At 32.3% G+C, this 19,222-nt stretch overlaps 1 protein-coding gene across 1 annotated transcript; it reads right to left on the reverse strand.

The window, feature by feature from the left end:
* Nucleotides 1-227: 227 nt before the first annotated feature.
* On the reverse strand, nucleotides 228-17,819 carry LOC117105085 (armadillo repeat-containing protein 8-like). The gene is made up of 20 exons (XM_033246113.1): nucleotides 17,609-17,819; nucleotides 15,414-15,487; nucleotides 15,220-15,291; nucleotides 13,928-14,070; nucleotides 13,080-13,177; nucleotides 12,739-12,831; nucleotides 11,344-11,424; nucleotides 10,981-11,056; nucleotides 10,243-10,333; nucleotides 9,313-9,373; nucleotides 8,379-8,567; nucleotides 7,690-7,782; nucleotides 6,916-6,998; nucleotides 6,407-6,488; nucleotides 5,440-5,529; nucleotides 4,324-4,416; nucleotides 3,703-3,852; nucleotides 2,196-2,291; nucleotides 1,519-1,614; nucleotides 228-398 (listed from the first exon to the last, which is right to left on the reverse strand). The coding sequence occupies exons 1-20, from the start codon at nucleotides 17,609-17,611 to the stop codon at nucleotides 228-230; spliced, it is 1,935 nt and encodes a 644-aa protein (XP_033102004.1). The 5' UTR covers nucleotides 17,612-17,819.
* Nucleotides 17,820-19,222: the final 1,403 nt, after the last annotated feature.

The following is a 19,222-nucleotide window of genomic DNA, read 5'->3' on the forward strand; positions in this document are numbered from 1 at the left end:
ATTTGTTTTCACAAGTAGATTTTTAGGATTTTTTTTTCTTTCTATGATTTTTTTTCAATACATCTTTTAATGATTTTTCAAGTGATTTTCACTGATATAAAATAAAATATTTAGAAAAAAAAATTGATAATTTTACTTGATAATTTTGATAAGCGTTTTAATGCTTTTAAAGAACTTGAGAAATTTTTTTTCAGATTTTATTACAAAAAATGATAATTGAATATCACTTACTTCTCAAGCAAAGTCTGGTCGCAAGAGTTGCGCAACTGTATCAGTAGTTTTTGTACTCCCAGGTCTTTCAGTTTTATTTGTCTTTCTTTTGCTCCTTCTTCATCTTTCCAAACAAGATTTGAAATGCAGAATGTGGCTGCAATTTGCAGTTTCACATTCCCATGCAACTGAAAATAATAGATAATAGTGGTAATAAATTAATCTTCAGTGTTTACAATCAAAATAATGTTGTTTGAAATCTGGAAAATTTTGAACGGCAGAGTTTAGTGATTATTCATTGTACATGACAACAAAGCCAGTGGCGTATCTAGTGAGTGTGTACGCCCACCAAAAACAAAATACTCGCCTTCCCTACCGCAGTCTCCCCCAAAATCATGTTCACATAGTTAAAAAATCACTTCAAATCAGCTTATCTTGCGAGCTAGTTCCCCTTACCTAATCATTGAGTACCCCATTTCAACATTCACACACCCATCAGCCACCCATTTTAAGAATCCTAGATACACCACTGAACAAAGCTCATTAGCTTCCACTAGCAAAAAAAAAGGGCAAAGGTCATACTCTAAACTTGGACTTGGTGAATGGTGAATAAGAGCATAATGCTTCCAGGATAGCCCCACCCTGCTGAAATTATCCATTTAGTCTTTAAATTTATGTACAGAATTCTGGTTACAAATCCCATGCTTGCCATTTGTCCTTAGCTAAAGCACATTATTCATGTTCCCTGTCTCTTTATATCCATGAGTCAAAGTATTTACCTGACAGAAAAGTAATTAATAGTTGCATATGCAATTGCTCCATTGGGTAATAATTTAAAATTCATAAAGGCCTTGAAATTTTATTACTAGGCCTATTCTTTTTATCATCATCATGTTAAATATACTTGGTGAAGATAAATCTACATACATAGAAAACCCTTTATATTTACGACTCAATTTAACATCATATCCCTTCATTTTCTCAATTCAAAATATAATTTTTGAATATTGACAGCCCATACTTTTCTAGATCAGAGGGGCTCAGACAAGTAAACTTTCATCTGATATAAAAGCAGTAAAATAATTAAAAATTCAGAAATTTTAAAGCCAAACATGTTTGAAAAGTGATCACACAAAATAAACTAAAAACATTGAGGGCACACATTGCTTTGATTTGTGCCCCTAACTGCAATTTTGATCCGACTGCATAATCATTGCATTTTTACATTCTACTTTTATATTCTGTGGGTATGTGTTGCATTGACGGTTGGACATTCAGTTTTGATAAACTGCTGCTTACTAAACTCACCATATAATTAGTGATTTTCTTTAAAATGTCTTCATTGGACATGATGAAATTTTTGGCTGTTACACCATCAGCAATATTTGCTAGGATACACAATGTCTGAAATATAAAATATATACTCAAATGCTCAAAAAAAAAACAATCCAAACACAATTCATATATAGAGGCACATGAAAGTAACTGTGGTATGGACATACCCCTCCACTCATGATAAAAATATAGGTGATGATAATAAATTTTTGAGGAAAAATGCATTGTCCTTATCAGGGTTTTAGCCCAAGACCTTCCGATTACCATTCGGATGCTCTATCAACAGAGCTATGAGGCCAATTGATATACACACTTGGAATTTCCCATTAGGACATGTTGTTTCTTAAGGTATTGCATAATATGTAATGAATATCATAAAATCACATAATAGTAATTGTGGTATTAAGATACACCTCCACTGGTGATAAATATAATGCAATGTAGTTAGATTTATATAGCGCTTTACACTGAACAATCTCAAAGCGCTTGAGGTGTGGCCTGGATCTTAAAGGTAAAGTTAATATATTTTTATATTTTTATCACTAATGGTGTATCTCCATACCACAGTTACTATCATGAACTTTAACCTTGAATCTGCATTGAAGTAATAGAAAGAGAACAGAGTTCAAATGAAGCAAATTTTAACCAACCTGCTCTTTCACTCCAGGCGGATGGTCTTCTTCCAGGATCACAGTTACCGCTGCTATTATGTCCTGCCCATGCACTTCCATAATTACATCAATATCCTGAAAAATAATTCCAAAGTCAAATCAAACAAGTTTCAATGCACAAATAAATGTATGTTGTCAACATTTTCATCAGTATTAGTGGAATCGGAAAAAGATGCACACTATGAGAATGACACGTGATGACCCGTCATGCAACGGATTGTTTACAATGATGACCTACTCAGAATGCTCAGACCCAACCCAACTGTAAGACCAGAAACATCAGGTTCATTATGCAAAAAAGGACATTGAGTCAATTATATAGCTATGTCCAGACTATCAAATTCTCTTTGACAAAAAACTTGTCATGTGAAGTCTGAGGTTATGCCAAATTAAGTGCTATTGTATTTTATAACATTGTTCATATGTACAAGTGTCATGCACCATTGATATGTAAATTGCTCGCAGTTAAGAAACCCGACTCTCAGTGAGGTGAGTGGTCATTCAATGCTGTAAAGATTCAGCCTTGGGTCAAAACGGTCTATGACCGTCATTCGACAAGCTGAGAACTAATGTAAAAGTACCATATCAGTAGATGTTATAGATAGGCAATGATTATGTTAACCTACACTAAGCTATAAACATTACAACTATTGTGGCCTCGTGCCTGCGATTATAACTCCATTATATCTGTGGATAACCTGATGAAATTTTGCATTGTGCGTATCGATCATCCGCTAGTTTCGAAGGAGTATTGAAATTTGTTTTTTTGGAAACTGCATGCGGTACTCAGAACTGCTATAGCGAAATACAGCCCAAAACGGTTTATTAATTCAAGCACATATTTATGGCCCACAGATAAGTTGACGAACATTATTAATGAACTCTGAATACATGATGATATTCTATAATATGATTACACATGTAAAATTAATAATATACAGTAGTAGAAAAGTTGAGTATAGTTCATTATTGCATAGATCCTGTGAAAAGGGGTATCTCAAATTAAGTAATATGAGGCATGTTGTGGCGAAATGGTTAAGTTGTCACACAGTCCAGTATTGAGTAAATGAGCTATAAAATATGGGAGCTCAAAAAATTGCCTAAAATTCCAAACTTGTTTTTCACTACAGATCAAAAGTTTAATGTCTTATTAATCATATCCCGAAGTATTAGTTCTGGAAGTGGTTAACAAATTGTTTATTTAACATTATTTTGATAGTTCATTCTATTAAACAATGTATGCACAAATAACTTTGAAAGGCAATTACTCAAAATCATGTTTATCTTGACTCTAAGAGTACTATACTTTCACTTTCCAATAACTTAGGCTTGAAATGTCCAATTTGAATGAATGACCCTCATTTTAAAGATCACATACTCAGGTATCTGAAAATATCCATAGCTTGAATTTCAATTTTTGCTACAACTTAGCCATTTTGCCACAACTCATATATGAATGGTAATATTTGAAATAGGACACACTTACTGGTTTTGTGGATAGTAAATTCCTGAGCAAGCCAAGTGTTTTCATGATGATATCAACATTTGAATCTGACAGAAGCTTAAACAGTTGGGCATTGCCAAGCTTCAATAGAATCTGATTCTTAATTTCTTGCCTGGATTGGAATGCCATATTCTGGAAAAAAAATATACAAAAATAAAATTGCATTTGTATTTCCTATTTTATTTAAAATGTCATTTTACAGCAGGAAAACCAAATGGAAACTACATAAAATTTGACATTAAAATATCAAAAGTGAAAACTATTTAAATGTACAAAATGAAAATTTAATTTTTGAAAGTTATCTTTATTTTATTAGAAATCAAAGTTTATTTTGAAGATCAAATGTATACCCAATTTCAAGGGACGTAACTGATAATACACAACACCCTCTTGTTTAATGAAAAGAAATACAATTTATGTGTATCAAAATACTCTACTTCTTATAATTTGAAAGTACTTTACTATGTTTTACAATTCAGTTCCTTGATCTGCTATTTTAGGCAGTTATGAGGTACAAATTTGGAATGATACAAATCTTTTCTTTATCAAATACAAAATCAAATTTAAATCATTTTCTGTTTAGGAAGTATTGTGTATGCTTACCATTAGCCCCCACACACCATTCAGTCTCAGGGCTGGATTCAGTTCTTCTGTCAGTCTGCACAGCAGGTCAACAGCGCCAGCTTCTACAATTTTCTGAAGGAGGTAAGGTTATAATAATATTATTTTTGTTTGTAGGATTTAATTTCTATTTGTATGTATTTTGCTCTTCTCTTATTTAATTGAAATACAGTTTGCAGAACCAGTTGATAAGTTTCGGCTATTTAGGCAATCCATCAGGCCTGAGATTTTGATTTTCAATTTTCATTGTTATTTGTGCCTGAAAAAATGTTTACTAAATAAATTTGGCACAGCAGTTGTTATAGATTTGGAGTGCCAATCTTAAGGTCGGGGGTTTGATACATCGGTGTGCAGTTCACTTGTGTCCTTGAGCAAGGCAACTAATCTGTGTTTGTCTCTCAATTCACCCAGGTGCATAGAAGGGTAACTGGAATGATGTGAATGCTCTATATTGAATGTATGTGGTGTGTACGATACACTGCATGCAACAACTAGGAACATTCCCCATGAAGCGGAGGAGGTTGTACGTTGTGCATGTTTGCTGATTTGTTGTGCATGTTTGCTGATTTGTGGATCTGAGTATCAGGGGATAAATAATGTTTTAAGCCCTTTATTGTATATGTGAAAATGTTATGTAAGTACTAAAATTGATTATATGTTTTTTTTTCTAAGAAAAACATTCATTTCATTTATATATTCAATGATCAAAATATCAGAAAAAATATAAACAGTAAATAATTATAATACAACATACAACATTCAGCATAATCCCAACATTCAATGCACTTTAACAAAAAAGATTGATTATATGTGATAGTGATATCATTAATTCATGTTGTGTTTTATGATTTTTCACTTTAGGAAATTTCTGCCTGTTGGTTTTTTGTTTGTTTTATATTCCATTCCTATTAGAGTATTTTGTATTATCCAATCTGTTTTACAATTGCAATAAAGTGAATTATGAAAAATCATATAAGCAGCAAAACATGAATTGGAACTATTAATTTCTTTTTTAGCAATAGAAACCTAATAAAACAACAAAAAAGTACTCGAGCTTCTAAAGATATATTCAATATTATAAGGAGATTGTATACAAACCTCTTTGCTTGGTGAAAATTCCAGAAGCAGATTGCACAGAGTGGAGGATGCAACCACCAGCAAATCAGCATTACCAGATGAGCTGAGCAACTGCAAAAAGGTGACAAAGACAAATGGAAATTGTTTTAATAATTTGATAATAGACTATTCAAATGAATGTCTAATATATTTTGGTTTTTACTTACCTTTAAATAAAAACAGGGTTTGACAGACAATCTTAAAAATGCTGGTTATATGTTTTTAGTGGGGTTAATAAATTAATTCAATTTGTATATATATATATATATATATATATATATATATATATATAGTCATTTGCTGAATGTATGGCCTTTACTACAAGCATAGTTAGCGTACATATAAACAATGTCAGTTTTGAAATAGAAGTAAAAAAAAATAGAAATCCTTAAGCTGTCTGCTAGCCAGTATTATGAGTCTTAACAAATGATGGAACAATGTAAATAATACATCTATTAGTTGGAAATCCTCTCATTGAAATATTCAATTGAATGCTAATAATAACTTAAATATTTTATTCTTAAATTTTATAGCTAAAATTAATGAAGTATGATAATTATACTCAAAGCACACTGTATATTCCAACTAATTTAAGAAACAAATCACGTAAATAAAATGGTTTTTTTTATCTCCATTAAATTTATTGTTTATATTACTATTTTATAGCTCAAAGCAAACTATATATTTAAATTAATTTAAGAAATAAATTGAGCAAATTAAATGTAATTTTTTTAACTCCATTAATGGTTCCAGACTTCACCTGTATCATAATTATAGCTCAAAGCACACTGTATATTCCAACTAATTTAAGAATCATATTAAGAAAATAAAATGTGTTTTTACCGCCATTAAATTTATTGTTTATATTATTACAATAGCTCAAAGCAAACTATATATTTAAACTAATCTAAGATATAAATTGAGTAAATAAAATGTTTTTTTTTTTTACCTCCATTAGCGGTTTCCATACTTCATGATCTTTAAAACTTGTCCTGAGCTGCTGCACAGACCGTGATAAACTATGCAAACACCTAGCAAATCAAAAGGATATTTTATGCACATACAAATAGTTGTGATTCCAGAAAAATATTACTTGAATACAGTCATTTGAGACCATTGATGTTTTCTATAACCAATCTTTTTACGGTTGGGAAGTTCTTGTATTTTGTAAGCGTTGAGCCAATTGATGACCAAAAATTACATGAGATTGAATTATTATTATTTATCACTGTTTCTGAACTCAATAACATAACACAAATGAACTTCTCATTATATATGCAGAAAAGAAAAATAACAGTTCAGTCGCCACAAACAAAAAGGATCTTCTAATAAGATCTAAAACATATTTTGCCTAAGGTCTTAATCCTTAGCTTTATATCTTAATTCTCTTTTGTTAATGATGTGATGCAATAAAATACCTATGAATGCATTGAAGTTAAAAACTTTAGATCATCTCACCTGACTGCAGCCAATTGTACTTTGGTGTTATGGTCAGCCAAACAGAGTTCAATTTGTGACATTAAATTCTCTGTCTCAATAATCTATTAAAAAAATAATGATAATTAATATAGAACTTTCAATTTTATATTTAAAAAAAATTGTATTTCTTCTAAAACCAAGCAACTTAGGACTATTTTAGATGACATTATATTATTTAAATTAACTGCTATTTGTCTAGGCCCCTAAAATAGTTGTTTACACAGGAACCCTGGCCAGGGTACTCCTTACAAGTTTCCTCATTCCTGTCAACCAGTGAGCCAGCTATGATTATTTAAAGTGCTATAACAATAAAAAAAATGTTCAATATGCATTATATCTCTGGGTACATTAATGCAGACAATGTACAACAAAGGAAGAAGCTATAAGTAGTCACACAGGAGTGTTTACCTTGATTTATTGTTACCTTGGCATTTAGACTGGAAACCTGTTAAGGTTTGTGAGTCCCTCTAAGATATCCACATTGATTCTGATGATCAATGCATCAAATGATTATTTCATATGAACTTCATCACTCATATATATATTAAAATATTCACAGTCCAACGCTAAACAACAGTTGTTATGTATATGGTCTGCTGTTAAAACTTTACATTTTCTTATCAAAAGCACAAGGTTTTGATAGCTTTATTATGTTAATAGGTTAGTGTTTGGAATGAAGAAGATATGGTCTGTCTGTATACATTATTTAACTCTTGTATCTTACTAATACGACTGCTAATTTTATTTACTTACTTTTTTTCTGATGTCTTCATCGTTTGCACCAAGTGATGCGAACACTCTGAATGCAGCTTGCTTCAAATTAGAAACCTCTGTGACATCAATATTCTAAAAAAACAATAAACATAAAACTAAGCAAGGTACTGAATGAACAAAATTTAAAGTATAAACACCAACACTGAAATAAATAAACAAAATGTTTTTGTATGGCTTTCTTTAAAGGAGATTTGATGCTTGTATTGTTAGTATACTGCACTTACGCAGACATACTCTATGCTGTGGTTATGGAATTTTTCTGTAAAATGGAATGTTTTAAGATACATTGAATGTTTCTGTGAAATGGAATGTGTTAAGTTTATTTTCAGTTCATTTCATTGACAAGTACAGTGTGAATGTAGTTCTATCAGGGAGCTGGTAATTGTTCCTATGTTTTGACAGATGACCAATGGCTGATAGCATCTTGTGCGATAATGGACTACGTTTAGAGTAACTTTGACCTACTGTAGTTTCTGAGGTATACTGATGCTCTTATCAGGAGCCCATTTTTTTCTATTGATATCAGCTTTGATTTTACGGTTAACATTAATAAATAAATAAATAAATAAAATTAAATAAATAAAACTAAATAAATAAATAAAATAAATAAATAAAAAATAAATAACTAAATAAAAATAAATAAATAAATAAATGAAAAGTTGCCATACACTTTTTGTGCACTGATCCTCTGTGATCTTCAAGTATGTTGCTAAAGTTGTGATAAGATGATCGGTGAAACTGGCCGTCCACTGCAGGTCGAGATCTTCCTCAATCAGATAGGCTAGTGTCTCTGCACCATCAACACGCTCCTCGATTGACATGTCTTTCTTGCACATCCGAACCAAAGTGGGCAGAGCCTAGGAAGATAAAAATTATGAGATGAATAATTTGATTATCAATTGGCACAAAGGTTAAAAAAATACTAGAACTTCCCAACCCACAACGATTGGTTATAGAAAACATCAATGGCTTTAAATGACAATGTTTCACTGGATGGATCCCCAGTAGTCTCCAACAAATAATCATAAGTAACTGCATAAAATATCATGTAGAATGTGTTGTGTATTATTAATAATACAGTTGAACCTTTCGTAAGCGACCATCCACGGGTCCAGGGAAAGTGGTCCCTTACGTGAGTACACACCATGTAAGGTCCAAACAACATAATATGTAATCATTACTATTTCAATAGGCTTTGGTAATACAACCTCCAAATATTCAAAACATATACTTTTTCTGGAGACTCAAGAATACCAATATCTTGATTAGAGGCAAAGTTTTAAGCTAGGAATCCATTTGTCCGGTTACGGTTGCTGCGGTTTAAGCAATATAACTGTTTTAAACAAGAGTGATTCCATTAGTAGGTTGCGTTTGCGTTGCGTCTCCGTGACCGCATACGCTTATTTTAATCGCTCCATGAAGCAATTCATCCGTTCTGACTCACCGTAGAGTGTGGTGAATCCATGCAAAAAGGCCTTTAAAAACTGTAAATGCAAACAGAGCCGGAACTGCAACCGGACAAATAGATTCTTAGCTTTACACATACATCAAAACCAACAATGAATATTCTTCTGATGTTTAAAAAAACCGGAGCTTACTTACCCTCATTGGTATGATGTCTGTGTCAGGTCTGAGAGCTCCAACTCGACGAATATAACTCAAACTGAAAATGAATTTACAATATCATTCATTATTTATACAACTTGCTTTACTTAATAACATTGTCCTCTGGTGGGACATATGGCTAGATGCCTCCACTAATTTCAATCTCTATTTATACAACTTACTGTAAACAGAATTGATGTTTAATTCAAACCTGATGATGCCAATGTCCTAATATAAACACTTGCGCTCTGCATAAACTAAGTCTTTCTAAATTTAGGTTCTGGCCATACTATCAAATAATAATGAGAGCAATAAATATTGGGTCTCAGCATAGCACTATTAAATGATATCTACCCTGCAAAATTCCCAATCTTTGCAATACAGGCCAGGGCCATTCATCCCCACTAATAATTATCGCTTGCATACAGGCCTGAATTATTCATTCACTTTAATCCCCATACCTTGCATACAGGCCTGAACCATTCATCTTCACTAATCCCCATCCCTTGCATACATGTCTGGACCATTCATCCCGACTGTTATCTATCCCTTGCATATAGGCATGGGCCATTCATCCCCATTAATCCCTATTCCTGGCATACAGGCCTGGATCATTCATCCCCTGTAAACCCAATACCTTGCATACAGGCCTAAACCATTCATCTTCACTAATCCCCATCCCTTGCATATAGGCCTGAACCATTCATCTTCACTAATATCTATCCCTTGCATACAGGCCTGGACCATTCATTTCCACTAAAATCTATCACTTGCTTACAGCCTGGACAATTCATCCTCATTAATACATACAGTATCCCTTGCATACAAGACAGAAACATTCATCCACATTCATCCCCATCCCTTGCATATAGGCTTGGATTATCCACATACAAATCACATTCCAATAAATGTAAAGTTGCTGCTTACCACTTAGCAGCAGCAAGCTGCATTTTCACTGGCTTATTCCTTGCGAGAAGACAGCTGAAATGATGGTATAGAGGTTCCCCATTATATGAAGCTGTAGATATAAAAAACAAGAGGAAAAATCAGTCACTGTACAGACTCATTCAGACTTTTCAGTTAAATTTATTATAATGTTACAAGTATCATGAATGGTGGATGGACACGACCCCCGAGTTTTTGAAATTTGCTTGTTTGCATAATTGGTCTGTTTTTTCAGTTTCTTTATATAAAATACATTTAGAAGAAATATTTCAAATTTTATAAATTCAGTAAAATCTGCATTTTGCAAGTTGAAAATGTACTTAGAGCAGCTCTCTGAGATGGATATATGTGAGTATAAATATAAAGACATTATTACTTAGGCTTATTACTTTTTCTATACAATTTATAAAATATATTTTTTTACATAAAATACTTTTTTTGAAAACATCTATAATATTTTATGCTAGTTTTAATCTTATCTGTGTGTGAGCCACCATGGGCTATTACAACTCCCACATGCCCCCCCCCAAAAAAAAAACTATAGTATGAATACAATCAAAACAAAAAATAATGAGTATGACTAAAGGGACTATGCAATTTGGGGGCATTACTCTACTAAGGTCCTAGTGACCTGTATACCCCACCTAACCAAACAATGCATCATGTCAAAGTTCAAAGTTAAACATATATAAATCTAATTAATGTAGATAATGTAGATACCTGATGCCACTGCTGATGAAACTTGTTGGTTTTCATAACACATGGCAGCAAAACAACAAAGAGCTGGTAATTGAACCTGAACAATTTACATAAGAAACAAGAATTTGAATGAGTAATATGGTTACAAGTATACAATATATATATGATAATGGTAAAATTATACATAGCATAATTTAAGTAATGATAAATAAAAAGAACACAATACTGTATTCATCAATGTTAGAGTGTGCAATTTCTAACTATAAAGTAAAAATGTCAATTTTCTTTTTATTGCGTATTACTGATAATATAATTAAATGAATATATATAATCAGATGAACAAACAAGTGAAGCAATAAATATGATGAAAATGAGTATTCCAACCTTTGGTACGTTGCTTAATAAAAGGGGAGACAGTGCACGAACAGATCCATGTTGCAGTAAAATCAGTTGATGATCATATGTCTATAAAGGAAAAAACGGAAAAATAATTAAACATTTTAAATTAAATTTTTTTAATTAAGAATATAACAAATAGTAACTGGACATTAAATCTACTGAAAATGTCCTTGTGAGATTCAATAGTTATTAATTTCCCTACTAGAAGAAACGATAAAAAATATAGTTCTGCATGAAATTGATTGATATTTAATTAGGATGTCCCACTAAAGCAATACTGGTTTTCGGATGTGTCCACAAACCAGATTTATCTCCAACCATTAATTTTTTTAAACTGTTTCCTTCCTTTGAAATAGAATTGGGATTTTTGACTATGATTTGACTTAAAATGAGTGTTTCTGACAAACTGATATACAAAGTACTGTAATATGGAAACAGCATCATAGGGGGTTCAGTGAAAATATCAGTTAGTTCTGTGAATTTGCTGAGCATCTTCCCTTAATGGTGTGCATCTAGTCGCAAAGCATTTGAGTAAGGTTCAAAGTTTCACGAAGTTCCAGGAAAGCTATGATAATGTTAATTTAAAGTTGTACAAGTGTTGTACTAATCTGTATATTTTACATTTCAATTCTATCACTATTATTACATTCAATTCACATTTTATCAAAATATTAAAAAATAATCCCTTAATATGTAATGTATAAATGCCAAGGTCAACTCTTTAATTATGATGCAATAACAATACCTTAGAATAACTGTATTTATGTTTTAATGTGCCTGTTGCATGTATTTTCTTCTATTTTTTGTTAAAGCTTTGTCAATGCAACAAATTAACTTTTGGACAAACAAAGTATTTAGTTATCAGCATTCAGTAAAAACATATCATGTTTTTCCAATTATAGATACCTACTTATAATGGAAAACATTCAGTCACATACTCAAGATATTAGATTACTTAGATTTAGTCCTAAAATTACAAACGAATACAGTAAAATGCTTTTACATACATGATTACTTTCTTTAGACTTATGTTGAATTGTAATTATAAAATATCAAAAGTTAATCATTATCAACTGAGCCTATTTTCAGTCCAAAAGAGAAACCTAACCCTAGTTTTCCTACTATAAATTTATGTTAGTTCAACTCAAACATCACATTAATTTAAGCATAATATCCTAGGTACTGTAGGCTACCTATAAATGTAATTATCTTTGAAAATGAAACTATCAAATATATACCCACCCAATTTATTGGCTTACAATATATATTTACAAGGTACTGTATCCTACCTGGTAAAGTACATTTTCTCTTTTGTCCTGCATTAGACATTAACAATTAACACTTTAACTAGAATGCCACTCCCTAATACTATAAACTCACCTTACAGCAGTGGGCTAGGATACTTGCAACATTTTCTTGTGTTGATAAGGATCTCGAAAGAAGCTGTACCAAATGGGGTATGATAGTTGAGTCCTGAAATTAATCATAAAATTTATAAGTAATAAAAATAATTATGAATTATTAAAATTGAGATGGAGTAGAACACCTATTTAGGTGACACCTTTGGGAACAAAATAAGTGTCCTCTGAATAGGGGTTAGCCATAGTGCTAAAAATATATAATTTCCTTCACTTCGTGGCAAAAAACAGTGTCCCCTAGGGGTTCCCCTTAATAGACGTGTCTCAAAGTAGGGGGTTCTACCGTATTAGACAATAATTTACCTCATACAAAGCATTGATCGGTGCAACAGGACTCGTGAAGATGAGACGCAGGAATCTAAGACATGCCTCCACAAGCTTCAGATCTGAATGTGCCAATCCTACAAGTGAACAAGGACATCAGTATATATTAAAAGATATGAAGAAAACAGAATACATGGCAACATTGCTGTTTCATGCACTTTGAGTGGAAGCATATTCCATGGGTTTTCTTAAGTGAAGTATTGCAGGAATGGATATGTCCAGATCACTGCTTGATTTTAATGACACTACATAAAAACATGCAACATGAGCCTCCTGAGCTTGTCCATCAAAACAGTTCCTCTGCTCTCTTGTATCCATATACTATAGCTGTAGTTTAGAAAATACTGTCACCATATCACATGAACCATTTCTAGTCCTACACTTCTGTATCACAATTCAAACAGAACTGATGAATACCATTTCTCTTTGTAATCTTTTCATATCTATCCTAATATAATTAATGTTTGTGAACCTTGAGTTGAACAAATACCGATATGTTAAAAGACATATTTTTTTTGTTCATGATTAATAATGTTATGGGGTTTATATGGTTTCAATATCCTGTATTGTGCCATATAGCTACTGGTTTTTTGTAAAACCAACTATCTATCTACCTAGCTATTATAAGACTGAAATATATATACTTTTTTTATTTATCATGATTAAACTTTCTAGGTTTTCTTTAAACTAGTACAACTTTTAACTTGTGAAAAAAGACACAGAAATAACAGAAAAAATATTAAATGAGCCTTAATTTTATTTAATTTACAGTAATGTAATCACAATAAAAAATTGAAGTATCAATGTTGACAATCTACTCCTCTTACCTCTTAAGGCCACAGTCAAAGCACCATCTTCTACCAGTGCTCGTCTGTTGGCCTCTCCTCCCCGCGCTAAGCTACCAAGGACCACCGCACACTCAACAAGGATCTCGGCAGACATGGAATCATTGTCTAATACTTGTAGAAGCCTGTTGATAATAAATTCAGACAAATCTCCCTGTATAAATTGTTGTCTACTATTATTTTTTGTAATATGGTTTATATGGTACTGTACATGCATTGTAATGGTATTGTTAAAGACTTGCAGAATGTGTAATATATGATCTCTATGCATTGTGATGAGACAGAATGGAAAGGGAAAAAACCCAAATAAATGGTATTCATCAATAATTTCTAAGCAAATAGTTTATAGAAAAAAAAATCACTGTTAAAGTATAGCCTTGCCACAAATTGATTTTACCTTTACCAACAAATATTATTTTGCAGTAGTACAGCAAGTTCGTTGTGCAGGCTGATCTGCCATTCATTAAACTATTTTTTATATATTATTAACTACTACATTTAATTTACATAGATCATTTAATATAGATTTGTTATGGTAGGCTGATCTACCATTGATAATAATATAATGTTATGACATTACAAAAATAGAAAAAAATGTCCATCATGGAGATTGAAATTATGTGAGCTCTCATCAACTGTCTCTGCTAAATAAAAAAAAAAACTAAGTCAGTTTATAATACTTAAATATTAATGTTCTTCCTGTTTAACTATGTATGTTGTATGTATTGATCTTCTTTAACACTGAATGCATTTGTGCAGAATCAGTAAAATCCTCAATGAAAAAAGCAGAAGTAGGTGATAATGTTGCACATTTCACGTTGTTCATTATGATTTTACATTATCCATCCAATTTGAGACAACCTTCCAACTGTTTAAATCAGTGCTTCTCAAATTATGGGTCACGACCCATAATTGGGGTTGCCAAATATATTAAAGGGACATGAGTCTAGGATTGCCTTTTAATTGACATTTATAGATTTTTAGTTCAATTCTGTGTACCCGGTTTTGAGACTTTTTTTAATGTCCTAGGGCTGGAAAGTGGGTCACGGCGAATTACCTGGACGTTTGTTTGGGTCGTCTACATAAAAGTTTGAGAACCGGTGGTTGAAAGTGCTACGGTTATACAAACATAGTTTTAATTATTTTTATATATTACATAAAAATAATATGAAAATTAGTTTATATATCTACAGTACTGTATTTAATTATTAATCAATTCCCTATTAAAAGCCACCTAAGGCTTTACAACAATGTTTTGCAGGAGGAACACTTACCTTGGAACAGCACCACAAAGCATTATCATGGTTTTCTGCTTGTTGCTGCCAATCACTAGATTTTTAACTTGCCTGTGGAAGATGACAACATACAAGTTGTTATTAACATTTAACAGCGTTTTGTATACAGGGAGAAATTCAAGCTGATATTACAATGATAAATTTACATATTTTACATAAATTGAAGCACTCACCGAATGTTGAATAACAATTGATGTTGGTCATTGACATTCAAGTTATCAACATACAGTTGCCCTGTTGCAATATCCTTGAAAGAAAATGTAAAGTTTACATGATTAGGAGGTCATTAAGGTAAAAAATTCTCAGTGTGTAAAACACGATGACCCAAAATAGGTTCATCTATCATTTTTGGAGGGTTGTTTTCTATGTTCAGCGACAATAAGATAAAAGAAAAATGTAAACGAAAAACAACATTAGGATACTTGAGGCATTCCACCGTATTGTTATGGAGAGACATTTTTTAGAATGTAAACAGTTACATCTCTGTAACTATAAATATATTATTACTTAAGGTGTATTCAATGTTTACATATGCGTGCTTTAGGTTAATTAATGGAAGCAAGAAAAATTGAGAATTTTTTTAGTAGAATAAATATTTAGACATGAATTTTTGTAGATATTTCAACAGTGGTAGGTCCAATAAGTCCAACAGTGCTCAAAAGTTAATGGTCATTAAAGACATGAGATGGAAGCATCGTTAAGATGGTACTGTGTAAACTGTGCCTTTTAGATCAATTGGAAATTAAAATCACAAAAGCTTTAGTTTGATAGCAAAATATATATTTTTGTGCAAGTGAATTTCAAAAGTGGAAGTGCAAAGCACCAATATCCACATCAAAAATATTTCAAAGACAAAGACATTTTGTTTATTAAAGTAGCATTTTCCAGAATTTTAAATAAAGAGACTCTACCCAAAGTACATTTGCACTGTTTTAGTCAACAACCAGTAATTTATTTTTCAGCAGCAAAAGACAATTTGTTGTTTTTCTGGTATTTAATTGGTAAATATAACGTCCCTATCTTAATAAAATGTTTAAAATTATTTGTATAGGCTAGATGAAAACCAGGCAGGGCCTATCCCGCTATGCTAAAATAATAGTTGGGCCTAGGCCAAATGCTGGTCACTTTGGCCCAAAACAAAATCGGCCCAAACCAATTCGGACCAAACCAACTCTGACCAAACCAACTTGGCCCAGACGACACTTCGGTCCAAAACCAACTCGGACTAAAGCCAACTCGGACCAAAACCAACTCGGCCCAGACTACATTTCGGCCCAGGCAACAAACTTAGCCCTAAATAAATGAATAGTTATATCCGAGGGCAGAATTCAATTGAATTGAAAATTTACACAATTGTATTCGAATCTGTTGAATCTATCATAACATATAATCCTTTTCTTTTATAATTTCCAAAATATTTATTAGTTTAACATTCTCAAAACAATATTTAGACATGCATACAAAATTCATTAGTTTCATCACTTTTTATTAGCGCACTGACAAAATGACTGCCCCTATACGATTGATTTATTCAAGACAGCAGGTTAAAATAGTTGGGTGGTCCCTGTGTTGACTTTTATTGTTAGTTTTTTGCAAGGTGCTCATTCATAGGAAAACATATTGGGTGTTGCTAATCTGAAATGAAGAGTTTACCAAAAAAAGATTTACCAGAAATAACAGTAGTGCACCTGTTTAATTCCAAAGTGCTAGATTTATTGAAAAAAATAAAAAATAAATAAAAATAAAAACCCTGCTGGAGGAGATAGCCTAAAATAACAGTAGGCCTACCGTTTACTTTTCCGTCGTGCAATGAAAAAAAAAAAAAAAAACTGTATGTAGCCAGTTTGAATTAAATGTACCTGATTAAATCCGTATTTTATTGTACTTCTTTTGCTTTAAATTGGGGCCAAGTTGGTTTATGCCAGTGACCAGATACTGGCGACTTGGCCTAAACCCATGACGTTTCAACCATAATTATCTCTCCATTATCCAACCCAACCAAACAGTGTCCTTTCGCCAAAATTATTGACTCGTTTGTTAATCATTAAAACTCAAAGAATTTTCCCTATGGTTGGTAGGCATAGGCCTATGGTACCAACCCTTAATCTACATCAACAGTCAGTAGTCCTTAACCAAGTTAGGTAGTTTCCTTATTTGTATACCTCCCTGGTGTCACAGCGGGCTAGGCGGCAAGGCGGACAAGTCCCACCTGGTACTTGGAGGACCGGTGGAACAACAATAGATAGACTGCCCATCATCATACTCCTTCCTACCCTAACTACCGTCCTGGTCTAGGGCCTAGCCTATGTTATGGAAGAAGTGTTATTACTATTAGGCCCATACCATTGTTAAACAATGCATATCTTACCATATTTATGACTTGTCGGCTGTATTTAGATGATAATGTCAGAACATGCTACACCAAAATGTATTTTTATTATTACGAATTTTTAACGGTGAATCAACACCACACACAACAGAAAAACTCACGAGATCAGTAAAGTCTTCTATTACTGCACGGACATCTATTACACAACGGTCTAGCTAGAAAACACACACTACATGCAGTCCGTATCACCAGTCACAGGCAGAAAAAAACTAAGCTGCGCACGCGTTGGTTAGTCCATTTGTTTATTAGGTAAATCTGATTATTCACCTTCTAGTTCGATAGGACATGAAAATTTGGGGTTTTATCCAACTTTAAATTGATGTTATTGTGTTCTTCCATAATCATAAATCTCTTAGGCTTTTAGAAACTTATTATTATTTATTTTACAGTTACTTTTACTGTATCACTAAATAAATCAACTTAATTTCATTACACTAAAAGTTTGGTCATAACTATATGCTACCAAGCATTAGTATTATTATTATTTTATTATCATTATTATTATTCGTTATTATTATTATTATTATTATATTATTATTATTATTATTATTATTATTATTATTATTATTATTATTATTATTATTATTATTATTATTATTATTATTATTATTGTTGTTATTATTATTATTATTGTTGTTGTTGTTGTTATTATTATGCACTGCACTACTGGGGCCAAGTTGGCTTTGTTACGAGTTGACCTGCTTTCGTCAGGTGAACTGCGGAAGTATTGTAGGCCCAATATGTGTCGGCTGCACACAGTTACATGAAAGCAAAAGCAATGTATTTTCAATACAATATAAATAAATTATCAATCAATAATTTTTGCAACTGCCTTTAGCTTATCTCAGTACATCAAGTATGGGAACACTGCATATCTTGGTAAATTAGTATCTCTTTCTAGTTAATCCAGATATGTCAAGCATGGCCTTCCTCTTTTAAGTTGACCATGTACCAATAGGCCTATCTTTTAAATCATTTTCTCTTACTACAGTGACATGCAAGAATAATTGGAATATAGTTCCTTTTTATTAACATGTTCTTTAAAACTAACTGAGAATGTGTGTCTCTCAGTCTTGTGTAACAACCATCAAGACTACGTTTGTGCTACAAGGCTCCACGTCTCAGTATACATCAAGATACTATACTGTTGCTCAAAAACAATACAATGTATCACTCTCAATAATAATACAAAGCAAGAACAGATGGCGCAATGAAGAAACAGCAGAGACAAGACAGAGGTTGAAGCAAAAGAAAACTCAATCTTCAAGTGGAACACCTGGGGCGGATTGCACGCGGTCTTAACTTTCTTCGAAAATAATTCTAGATGGCATAAGTTAGGTTGATAATTAGGCATGATTGTACGATGGAGATGAAACATGTTACCGCTGTGAAAATGGAATGCCTGACACATGTGCAGTGTATCATAACAGTCTCCTAGATCGCCGTCCTCTAGTTAGCGGTCTGTTGGATTCCCGTTACAGCAACATGGAAGAAATGTCAGACATCTGAACTTTGACTGAAGTTAAGCAATAGATTGTTTTAAATCTTGGCGGGAGTTTTATAAACATTTTATAAGTTATGATATATATATAC

The sequence above is a fragment of the Anneissia japonica genome, unplaced genomic scaffold (genome assembly GCF_011630105.1).
Source record: "Anneissia japonica isolate Jap-2015-1 unplaced genomic scaffold, ASM1163010v1 scaffold287834_len5846547_cov211, whole genome shotgun sequence".
Taxonomy (NCBI): domain Eukaryota; kingdom Metazoa; phylum Echinodermata; class Crinoidea; order Comatulida; family Comatulidae; genus Anneissia; species Anneissia japonica.